Source organism: Ascaphus truei, chromosome 8 (genome assembly GCF_040206685.1).
Source record: "Ascaphus truei isolate aAscTru1 chromosome 8, aAscTru1.hap1, whole genome shotgun sequence".
Taxonomy (NCBI): domain Eukaryota; kingdom Metazoa; phylum Chordata; class Amphibia; order Anura; family Ascaphidae; genus Ascaphus; species Ascaphus truei.
The window spans coordinates 61,123,045-61,135,871 of NC_134490.1; the positions used below are offsets into that span (position 1 = coordinate 61,123,045).

General features: G+C 39.3%; 1 protein-coding gene across 2 annotated transcripts in view; it reads right to left on the minus strand.

Moving 5' to 3' along the window:
- DOCK1 (dedicator of cytokinesis 1) overlaps positions 1–12,827 on the minus strand; it is a 279,647-nt gene that overhangs the window by 213,383 nt on the left and 53,437 nt on the right. For both annotated transcript variants that reach the window (XM_075612250.1, XM_075612249.1), the window contains exons 9-11: positions 10,200–10,281; positions 9,735–9,870; positions 4,781–4,853 (exon numbers count right to left, since the gene is read on the minus strand). In XM_075612250.1, the coding sequence (XP_075468365.1) occupies positions 4,781–4,853; positions 9,735–9,870; positions 10,200–10,281 (291 nt within the window). The remainder of the gene's footprint in view (positions 1–4,780; positions 4,854–9,734; positions 9,871–10,199; positions 10,282–12,827) is intronic.

Consider the following 12,827-nt stretch of genomic DNA (forward strand, 5'->3'; position numbering starts at 1 on the left):
GTCGGTGGCAACTGGAAAGTGACTTAATGCAAACAAGCAACATAAGAACAGAGAATAGAACAGAAATCTAAGCACCGCAGGAACAGAAAAAACACATGCTAAAACTGTGCACTTAAATAATGTGTAAAGCACTGACAGTGCTATCCATCATACATGCCAACGCTGCTAATGGGCATAGACTGGAATAAATGATTATCACATACACACAAAATGAAAAAAATCCATCTTGCTCTAGGTTACCTTGTAAATAGACATAGGTGTATTGGGCAAAAAGAACACTAAAAGGAGCATTAAAATGCAATAAATATGAGTAACACGTGACAATTACCAACACAAATGCAATAAGAAAACACAAGACCAAAAAAAAAAAAAATCAAATAAAAATTTTAAACACTGAAGTAAAAAAAATAAAACTGTTAAGCATCCCAATGATTGAGGGAATAGAGGGGGAGCAAAACAGCAATGCAGGATTCCACGGTAAATGTTAAAGCAGCAATACTACACCCCACATTTTTAGCTTTATTTATTTTTTTATATGTAAAGCAGTGACAATGTATAATTCTACATTCTTACCTAAGATGGCAATTGTTTGATGCTGTTATAAATCTGTAAAATCATGATTGTGTGCCTAACGAAATGGCCGCCTTCTAACTGTGCTACAGTCTGTGAAATGCTGCAGCTGCAATTTAACAATATATAACTAAGTGTAACACATCATTGTTACAGATTTCAGAGTAATAGACAGTGTATTGTTGGGAACACAGCAACAGATCTGTTTGTGATACTTTGTTGCCAAAGGGCAGAGCATAAAAAAGGTGTGTGTCAGAGCCGGTTTCAAAAGAGGAAGTGGATAGGACTTTCTAAATGGTTACTGTAGCAACCAAAGAATGATCAGTAGATTAAAAATGGCATTAGGATTTTTTCTTAAATAATGCAGACAGTGTTATCCAATACTACAAAAAAATTTAGTTTTTTTTAAACATATGCTGTTTCAAGTTTTGCTGCTTTAACACGCAACTAAAGACAAAGTGCACACCCGACAAATGATTAAAAAAAAGCATAATTAATTTATTTTGCCTTAAAAAAAAAGTGACTAATGCATGCAACTCAACATGAGTGTACAACGTTCCTGAATTAAAAGGAAGCAGGGGGAGGGGGCTCACATTTCACGGTAAATATATTTTCATTACATGGGTCTCAATCTTACAATAAAAGTAGAACACAAAACCAATTCTAGCGGGGAGTAAAAAAATGAGGCGTGAAATATATAAAATAGACATTTGAAGCTTTTTTGTATTTGTTTTTTTTACCAAAGTATTTTCTTCTAGAAATCTTGGAAAGACTGCTTTGTTACATTTTTATAGTTAAAATGTATACCAAGTGAGACAAATAAAAAAAATAAAGTGCAACCCTTGCTTATTGTATTGTAAGCAGTTGTGTATTCTTAAACCACTTACTCTTCTAATATGTGTGTCAATAATAGAATCACTATTTAGAGGTTGTTGTGAGCAATAAGCTTGGATGATCAGTCCAGGCATTTAGTAATGGACTGTGCAGTTTTAATAATCATACACACTGCAACAGTATGTTACATTACTCACATAGATACTGCTCTTTATACAAACACACACAGGTTCCCAGTATAAAATTTCAATGTTCAATGTTCAATTTGATACCGTGGACCACCCTCTCCTCCACATTCTCCATACTCTTGGTATTCATAGCAAAGCTCTATCCTGGATCTCCTCTTATCTCTCCCATCATACTTTCAGTGTCTCTTCTGCTAACACCTCCTCCTCCTCCATCAATCTCTCTGTGGGGGGACCCCTTCTTTTTTCTCTTAACACATATCTTGGTTTCAAAAATCACCTCTATGCTGACGACATACAGATTTACTTCGACCCCTGCCTGACCTTACACCTGCTGTACAGACCAAAGTTTCTGAATGTCTCTCTGCGATATCATCCTGGATGGCCTCCGCCGATTTAAACTCAACATGTCAAAAACAGAGCTCCTCATATTTCATCCCAAAACTGCCCCCCCCCCCTACCTCCTTCCACATTACTGTTGGAAGTACTATCATTCACCCAGTAGCCCAAGCACGTTGCCTATGGGTCACACTCGACTCCTCTCTCACATTCTCCTCTTACATTCTCAACGTATCTAAAACCTGTCGCTTTTTGCTCCGCAATATCACAAAGATACGCCCTTTCCTCTGTTGCTCGACTGCTAAAAATCTGACACAGACCCTAATTCTCACCCGTCTCGATTACTGTAACCTCCTGCTGTCCGGCCTTCCTGCCTCTCACCTGTCTCCCCTACAATCTATCCTAAACGCTGCTGCCAGAATCACTCTACTCTTTCCTAAATCTGTCTCAGTGTCTCCCATGCTGAAATCACTCTCCTGGCTTCCTATCAAATCCCGCATCTCACACTCAATTCTTCTCCTCACTTTTAAAGCTTTACACTCTTCTGCTCCTCCTTACATCTCAGCCCTAATTTCTCGCTATGCACCATCCCGGCTCTTGCGTTCCGCTCAAGGATGTCTTCTCTCTACCCCCTTTGTATCCAAAGCCCTCTTCCGCCTTTAACCTTTCTCACTGACTGCCCCATACCTCTGGAATGCCCTTCCCCTCAATATCAGACTATCACCCTCTCTATCCACCTTTAAAAAAAACCTACCTTAAAACACACCTGCTTAACGAAGCATAGGAGTAGCTCCATGGCTAATACTATATACCCGATACATAAAGCTTGGCCCCTTGCAGATGCGCTTACCAGAATGCACTCCTACTGTCTCTGTATGTCCATCCTACCTACCAATTAGATTGTAAGCTCTTCGAAGTAGGGCCTCCTCTTCCTAAATGTTACTTTTGATGTCTGAAGCACTTATTCCCATGTTCTGTTATTTGTATTATTTGTTATTTATATGATTTTAATGTGTAGTACTACTGTGAAGCGCTATGTATATTAATGGCGCTATATAAATGAAGACATGCATACATAAATACATACATACATGATAATAACAGCTTGGAAGATCTAAATGCTCACACTGATTGATTTTTTATATAAAAATATTTGCAATCCGATCAAGCTTTTTTGGCATAACAGAAAAACATTTCAGTATTGCCAAAGCATGAATAACAAGGTGTAGAGTATAATGTTTACATAGTACATGGAGTTACACACAGGGATGTGAGGTTTAGTGGGTGTCTCTCAGCCTGTGTCAGGTGCTGATATAATGAGCAGCCAGTTCTGTTGTGGTTTCATCTTCTCCTAGGAGGATCGCTATTTTCTGGTTCATACAAAACATATTTCAGCAATAAAAGTTCTGCATCTAAAAATCTTTAGTTGTGATAAAAAAAAATTACAAAAAGACACAGAGTACAGAGGAGAACTACCAGGCGTGAATTGTGAAGGGCTAAAGGGACCACAGTTAGGGAATTGCTGTTCTAGAACAGGCCAATTTCTGGAATCTCAAGGCAACTTACATCTCTAAAACTTTAATTCTCCTCCCCCGGTCCCTCCAGGATATAGCTTTCGTGATTCCTCCAACTTACACCCACACACATTGCAACTCTCATCTACACAGTGATTACTTCCATATATATGTTCTCTTTTACAGTGGATTAAAACATTTTACAAAACGTGTCAAAGACAGACAGAGCACAAACAATAGAAAGGTCATATTAGCCCAGCCATTGAGGTCAGCTGAATACTCCTTGCAGGCTGGGACCAGTTTCACTAAGTGGCAAATGTTGAGCAAAAGAACCCCCTCAAGAAACCTTTAAATACAAGAGCAGCTAATAAGACTATTTTGGATATTTTAATCCTTCTGTTCTCGTTTCAGTAAGAAAACAGCTGTTTATCTGCAACACAAAAAGGGTGTATCTGATGGTTTCTTAACATCAGAATTGCTTTATGAAACTTCTGTTGAAAGTGTATTAATGCATGTATGGGATTAATATTATTTGTACCAGTATCCGACAATTTTTTTTCTTCTTTTTAACAACTGTAAATGTATTCACCATACAGGGCACTTCCAGGTTAAATGGACTTGTGCTTCCAGAAATATTGAGCATTGAACAAGGTTTTAGAGAGTTGTATACCTGTGTTTACACTCACAATGTTCATAAAGCAATGTTCTTTTAAAATATCTGTGACACCCAAGTAGAATGCAAATAAGAACTACCAACAATCATCCACCACACAAGCGGTTTAGGTCCTCAAATTGTAACATGTGGTCAGATGTAAACTGCCCACAGAAAACTTTCCTCTACCTAATAGTTTGTCAAAACCCTAGATATTTTTTTCATCCCTTAATCTACCAACATGGGCATGTTTGTGTACAGGTGTGATATTCTAAAACAGTGCTACAGAATATTCACCACTACCTACAGAGTGGTGACCGAAACACCCGTTATTGACTTTGATGGGATAGGTACATTGTTGAACAGGAAGAGCATACGAGATAGAACAGCAGGGGCCCAAAAAAGGGTGGCAATTAATGATACTGAAACGCTGGCTTATACAGTATTGTAAAATAAACAATAAAATACTAAAAGATACTGTATTTCTTACTAAATAATGTATACTGCACCAGTAGAACAATTCTGAGTTTATATATACATAATAAAGCATCTAATAACAAGTTGCTATATATGTTTAATTATATACGTAAAAAATGCAAATCAAAGGACAATGTTTTAAATTAAATTCTCCCCATTGTATTGATGTATGCTTATCCCTAAGGTTTTGGCACAAATGCTGTACTTACGGTTGAAAAGGTATAAAATGCTGTTTGTCCTCATCATCGACTTTTCCGGTAATTATGTCTGTTACATCCATTACTGAAATTAGGAAGAAGTGGATGTAGATCGTGTTTGTGAACATATTTTAATTGATTGAATGTAATTACTTTATTGCAACATGAAATATTGCAACATGCAAACTGCTTCACACTACATTTTATTATTTATAATTTCTCATAAAATCATTGCAGCCTTTGCATTTCTAAAAACATAAAGCACAAATCTTGTTATCAGAATAATTACCAACTGCCAGACTTAGAACTTACAATAAAAACATTAATGACACCATGCACAATTAAGTCGTTAATTTTAGTAGTATGTAAATCACCAGCACTTTCACACTTAACTCCCTTTTTCATATTAAGCTTCTTATAGGGCCTTTCTTTTTTCTTTTGTGCCTACACACACTATATAGATATACAACACAATACAAAGAGAGCACACCGCTCACTAAACATAATTCTAATTGACCCATTCATGATCTATTTATCACAGTGGGTGCCACCTATGTACTCGGGTTAATGGATTACCATATAAATGAAAGGCTGACAGAAGTCAGTCAATCATCCAAAGAAAGTACATTGTATTGGTACACTCCAGAAATAATTTTTATTTTTTTACAGCGATTACAAAATGGTGAAAATATGTGAATAAAAATATAAAATAACACGTGGTGCTAAACGTTCTGCGTCATGTGGCTGCCGTGATATATAGATTGCCGTTGATAATGGCGCCCATAAAATAAAAAATAATTGGTGGTTCTAATGGCTGCACCTTAAACCTATGCAGTGATGAAATGATGGATACTAAGTGTCCCTGGAGCAACTAATCACAAATGTAGACTACAGATTATACTGCCATTACAATCGTAACAATCACATGTAGTTTGCACTTATAATTGAGTCTTGAATAATGACATATATATATATATATATGTATATATATATATATATATATATATATATATATATATATATATATAGCATACGGTCAACATATATTATTAATTAGTCCAGAAAAAAAGGGGAAGTACCCAACATCAGAGAATAACTGCTTGCAATGAACTATCGTGACTCTTGCTCTGGTAGTAATAAATGGCAGCTTGCTCTTACATATGTTATTACTGTCTATCAATAGTATCTCCATATAATGCACTATAGTATTTCACAATAACATCATAGAGCCACTGCATGTAGTATCAAACTGCCTTGCTTTTAACAACAATGATTAGCAGCTGTTCTTGCACATGGTATCACTAGGCATCCAATTATATTGCTAGAGAAAGTAGTCCCGAAGGGTCCAATGGCGAAGCACTGCCGTAGAAGCAAATACCTTGGTTATAGATTACTACTCTGAGTATGCTTCTACATTCCTAGGACAGCTGAGCCCTGACTATTGGGATTATATCCCACACTTACCAATTATATTGCTACGCAATGCACAATATGTTTGTGGTGAATATGTCAAAAGCACAATGATGTAACCAAGACGGACATATAAATGCCGTTAATATCAACAGCGCAGTTCCAACATCACTGCATAGGTTTAAACTCCTCTATTAGTAACTAGGTGTTATTCCATTCAAGACTGTTGCATCAATAGTCTTGTGCTAAAGAGAACCCTCATATAGCTAAGCTATGATATAAAAGCGGTTTACACAAACAGCGCAGCTCTAACATCACTGCCAAGTTGAAAACTACACTCACTGAATCTACAGATGGTTGTTTTATAGCAGGATGCAACAGAAGTAACAATAGCTATATAGACATACACATACACACACGTTCAAATATAAGCCTTATAGGATATGGGGTATATTCAGGAATTTATTAAATCCCCATATGGCAATAGGGGATAAAAAACACAAAAAGGAAGAGAAACAAGGAACGGAAATCACAATATATCACTAGTAAAATCACAGATAACCATAAATGACAAATGTATTCTAACAGTGTGTGCTGCAATTTGAATATTGGAACAATAAAATGTCCATCACGCTTTGAGGAGAAAGTGTCTGTATGTAGTACACAATGGGTTAAAGACTCCAAGATTCAGTATGTTTGTGGATTGACTGAATATCCTCCAAGGACATGCAAAGTGGTTAGGAGTTGATGTATTGGGATGATTGATCTGAGAGACCTGTCCTCAACTGATATTATCATGTCAACCCTACACTTTTCGTCCCTGCGCGTGACTTCAGGGGTGAAGACACGCATAATGACAAAACGCGTAGGGTTGACATCACGACGCTGTTCTAACTAGGAGACTTGTAGTCCTATTGATTGGAGGACTCCTACAGGATTTTGCAGCTCTCTATACCCTGCAGCAGTCACTGACGAGTGACGTGCACATAGCAGGCATTCAGCTTGCAGCAGAAGGCATTTTTAAAAAGGCCTATATCAGCTTAAAAGCTGCATCTTCACCGTTGGACCAGGATGTGGGTAAGGACTGTATCTTTTACATATTCATGTGGACTAGAGGCACTGTGGAAGTGGGGAATACTAGATTACTCTGGAATTTGGATCACATTTGAGACTGTCCTGTGCAGGTCGAGTTGCACAATAATAATCGGGTGAGGACAGGACTCTCAGATCAATCATCCCAATACCTCAACTCCTAAACACTTTGCATGTCCTTTGAGGATATTCAGTCAATCCACAGACATACTGAATCTTTAACTCATTGTGTACTACATACGGACACTTTCTCCTCAAAGCGTGATGGACATTTTATTGTTCTTATATTCAAATTGCAGCACACACGGCTCGAATAGATTGGTCTTTAATGGTGATCCAATATCCTATAAGGCTAATATTTTAACGAGCGCTTCTTTGTTTTGTGTTTATTTAATTTTCTTCGAATTGGACTCCGTTAAGAAGCAGCCACTTACTTTAGAGTCTTTTCTATCCAGATATATTCCCTCACCTTCTTTCATCATTGTCACCATTATTGATTGTATTTATTTCTGCACTATATGACTATGGTCCCATTACACAGATTTAGAACACAATTTTCATTATATTTGATTAAGGTCACATTGGCTTACACTCAATATTATCACACAAATTTGGTTTATTTCACTAGGTGCTTGTGCGTTCACACATACATTTTAAGTTATGGTGGGTGAAAGAGGCGACAAAAAACCTCCACCGATAGCATATAGACAATAAAGAATATCACTTGTGAGCACATTCACATGTCTTAGACAGGTCTGCACCCCTGCATTTCAACCATTATCACCTAGAATACAGTACTTCCACCGCAGCAAGGGATTCTGGGAAATGACATGCAAATGAGCACGTGTCACCTTTTGCCTGGAATATAAATTCACATGGAGACCATATAAGCAAATGCATCGCTGTTCACACAGCTTTTTCACCCACCATAACTTAAAATGTATATGGTAAACCTACCAAGCCTAAAAATATTGCAAAGCAAGTATAAACCAACCTCACACTGATGAGACCCATTAAGGTTGAAACATGTCTGTGAGTGGTTTGACTTGCTTTGCAAGTCCCATGCTGTGCTTAAAAGCACATTTTATATTTATATATATTCGTTGTAGAGGTAAAAGTCATTCACTTCATTCTTTGACTACTACGGAAAAGGCGATTAAATGTTCTTTTTGACATTATTTCAAAATCATACTTAATGAGTTTTATAGGGAGAAGGAGTGGCTCAGTGAGTAACGTCACTGACTGGCACGGAGTTTGAAGCAGGGGAACCTGGTTCAATTCCTGGTGTCGGCTCCTTGTGACCTTGGGCAAGTCACTTTATCTCCCTGTGCGTCAGGCACCAAAAACATAAGATTGTAAGCTCTACGGGGAAGGGACTGTCTGCAAAAATGTCTCTATATAGCGCTACGTAAAACTAGAAGCGCTATACAAGAACAAACAATTATTATTGTTTTGGTTAGTCTGAACTATTAAACCAGAAGAAAAAGTGCTGGTACACCCCTGAGGAAGTGACTTTTCAAGAAACATGTAGGGTCAGAGGTCACGGCTACCAGAGGAAGTTTGTACAGCAGCTGAAGCCCTTGTGTAACCAGCATCCAGGAGACGCCCCTCCCCCCAGCGTGTGACTGCCTTCACAGAACACACAAACAGCATTGCCACAGGAGCTGCAGACGCCTGTGCTGTTGGAGGAGAATAGCAGCTGCCTTGCTAAAGATTTGGACCCACATGCAAGCTTTAACTTGCCCAATTGTAAGTAGGATTCTGGTTTTAACCACCAGATCGCCTTCAACAGAGAACCTTCTTCTTTTTTATGGATATTTTGTGTCCATTTTATATTTTAATAAATTAGTTTAAATTGTGTTTACAGCCGTGTTTGTATGTTAAATGTTGTTTGTTTTTTGTTGTTTGTTAGTCAGTGTTGTTCATTAGTGTTATATGTTAGTTTGTCCTATATTTACAGCAGTATACACTATGTAATATCTTTGTGCTTTATTCCATATATCTCGGATGCCTACCACGAAGTTACAAAGTTGATCCGGATGAACAGGACTGTCCCACAAGGAGCATAGCTCTTGCCAGTGTATCTGGATATTTGTTGAACTTTACTGTATCTTCCAAGACGCCGGGTCTGTATTTATGTTTTCCCTTAGTCTGAATAATGACTAAATAGGCATTTTATGAGTTTTACCTCTACAACAATGATTAATAGACACACACACACACACACACGTGTAGCAGAGCAGACTTTAAACTGTTGCACATGTCTCTTTCTATCGCATTTTGAGCAAGATGAATAGAGAGAACTATTATTGACAATAAAAATGTTTACATCCCACATTTGTAGTATACATCTGAAACCACATTCCTTGCCGTTTATGAAGCAGTGTTTAATACTGTAGGTTAAACCATTCAGTCCCCCTCTGGTCACGCTCAAGCATAAAATGAAGGAACTAAATAAAATTACCTGCTACTCCAAAAGGCCGTCGCAGCCCAGACGTTAATTTCCTTGTATTGTTTTCCCGCAGTTCCATCCGCCCGACTCTTACAATCTGGCAAACAAAGCTTATTTTCTCTCTCTTCAGATCTTTACTGCCAAGATCCTGTGAAATAATATTTCAGTGCATTATTTCACGCGATTCAAATACTGCATGATACGCACGCAGTTATATACACCATAATTGTACTTCAAGCAAGTTTTACGACACTAGTAGGCTTTTTCTTCCTCCAACCATAAAGAAGTGTTCAGGGTAATAAGCACTTCTGTTTCCTATATATATTTTTGTATCCTTTAAGATTGTATGCTCCAAGCTGGGACCGCCTTAACTGCTATACCCATACATTATAGATTCATGTATATCGATAGCTTCACACCTGTATCTCCCATTGCACAATATAGTGTGGATATTATGAATTAACACTAATAACTTACGGTGAGTATAGCTCGTAGGTTGTGCAGTCTTTCAATGTCTTTGGGCAGGCCTGAACTTGACCAACGCACCAAATAGTTCTCACTGTAAAAATGGATTGATGTGTTATTGCAGCATAAAAATGTAAATACCGATTACCAGGAGAAATGCATTTCTGACATTCTAAAATAAAAGCAGCAACACCGCAGTCTATTTTTGTCTTTATTTCCACACAATTTGGATAATCTTATTTTTTTTTTAATTCTGAACATTTAAAGAGGGGATTCCTACAAGGACTAGAGATATTAATGAAAGTGACATATATTTAAGGTGCTACACCTTTGTGTTTGAGGCCTTTTCTTTTTTTTTTGGCCCAACTCTGACATCTATAAAGTATTTCAAAATAATTATCTACAGCAAGAGTGGACCACTCCAGTCCTCAAGGGCCACCAACAGGTCGGATTTTAAAAAATATCCCTGCTTCAGCACAGGTGGCTCAATCAGTCCATGCTTCAGCACAGGTGGCTCAATCAGTCCCTGCTTCAGCCACCTGTGCTAAAGCTGGGATATCCTTAAAACCTTACCTGTTGATGGCCCTTGAGGACTGGAGTGGGCCACTCTTGATCTACAGGTATTAAATAAACACTGAGCAGAAACTTGAAAGTGGGTTAGGATTTATATGGCTTCTCCCTTTTTGTCAGATGTCGTGGTGTTTGGCAAGTTCTTGCACTGCCAGCGCCCCACTCTTCCCCTCCCCTTAAAATTATTAGCTCTCTGATACACACAGGGTGGGATAAGGAAAATTAAAGTTCTAATTAATTTTCATATAACTGAAAGCAACAAAACACTTGCTATCTGACAGGGTAGATTTGTTTAGGGAAGCCAGTTACAGTAAATGCCTTACGAAAACAGGCTGTTTTCTGGTCAGCTCTGTGGGATTGCACCATTAAAAGGAATTTGTTCATTATTCAACTACGCCGAGATTTAGTCTCCATCCATGCCTTCTGCAAAAATGGAATACGTCAGTAGTGTTATTTTTGCGGGGTCGGACTGGCCCAGCGGGGAGGGGACATAGAGATATCCGTGGTGGCACCCTGACAACAGGTGGCTCAAACCCAGCAAGACGCTCACCTTCTCTCCTCAGTGCAGAGAGAGCGAGGACTTTGCTGCCGCAGATCGGAGCTTCTCACTGCCCCCTCTGGTCAGCTATTTAATGACAGTGCGCTGATAAATACTGTCTGTCTCCTCTCCTGTACTCAACACTAGTTCAGAGGCCAAGAAAATGAGCAGGGAAGTATTCATCAGCATGACGTAGCTAGCAGGAGGGGAAGGAGAGAGAAGGAGAGAGAGAGAGAAGGAGAAAGAGAGAGAGAAAGAAGGAGAGAGAGAAAGAAGGAGAGAGAGAGAGAGACAGAGAGCCCTCTCTACACAATCTATTGTAGTTTCGCTTTGTGGGATCTAACACTGGTTATGTGGTTGATTTAAACACAAATGGATACGTTCACAGGGAACAAGTAAGCTAAAGAGGGGGAGCAAACAATATGCAGAATGGGCAGCTGGTTTTGGCCACATTAAAGTACACACAAAACATACGCAAGTACGACAGGTTTGTAATGTCATCAAGATCCTACATTAGTTACCATTTTAAGTTAGGGCAGAGAAGTGCATCATTTATTTTTGGGGCCTGATAAATCTATCAAACATGTATTGAAATGCCTCATTACTATGCCATAATTACTGAAACTTTATACAGTAGCTGCTGCAGTAGTATTTTTCCCTTGGTAAATACGAGCTCTTATTTAGGCTAAGGCCCCGCTGCACGCGCCCGCCCGGCCGCCTTGCTTGCCGGCGGCACGTGCAAGTCACTGCACCGCGATCTGCGGTCTGCAGATAACTTTTTTCGGCGCGGGGGTTCCAAAACGGGACAGGGAGGCGCAGCCATGACAGGGGGGGCGGGCCAAAACACAGAGCCCTATTGATTCCGGGCACAGTAGCGGCGAAACGGGCACCAGAGGGGGGGAGGAGAGCTATGCACAACTGTCATCACAGACTTCCCTCCCAAGCCGCCTCCCTCTCGTAGCTCCTTCCCTCCTCATTGGCTCACTCGCATACCACGTGATGCATCAGCGCTTCTGATCACCAGAGGCTTGTAGCTCCGGCCGGCTGACGCGTCACAGCACGCAGTGAGCCACGTCGGAAGGAGGCAACGGGGACCACCAGACTGGAGGCAAGGGGCTGGTGGCACGCTGCCGCCGACCGCAGCGGGTCCTCAGCCTTAGAAGGAGCGGCTCAGTGAGTACAGACACTGACTGTAAACAACACTGAGTTTGAATCAGGGGAACCTGGTTTAATTCTAGGTGTCAGCTCCTTGGGGAAGTCACTTTTATCTCCCTTTGCCTCAGGCACTAAAAACATAGATTGTAAGCTTATGTGGGCAGGGACTGTGTCTGTAACAATCCTATGTGCTGAGTACTGTGCACTATACTGTAATTGTGAAGCATTTTGAGTCCCATTGGGAGAAAAGCGCTATATGAAATAAAGTTATTATTATTGCAGTATTATTATAATTATTATTATAGCACAATGTTTTGTATCTTCACTTAAATTTCCTGCTGTGAGGTCCAAGCTGTAGGGGCTAAATTATAAAACAA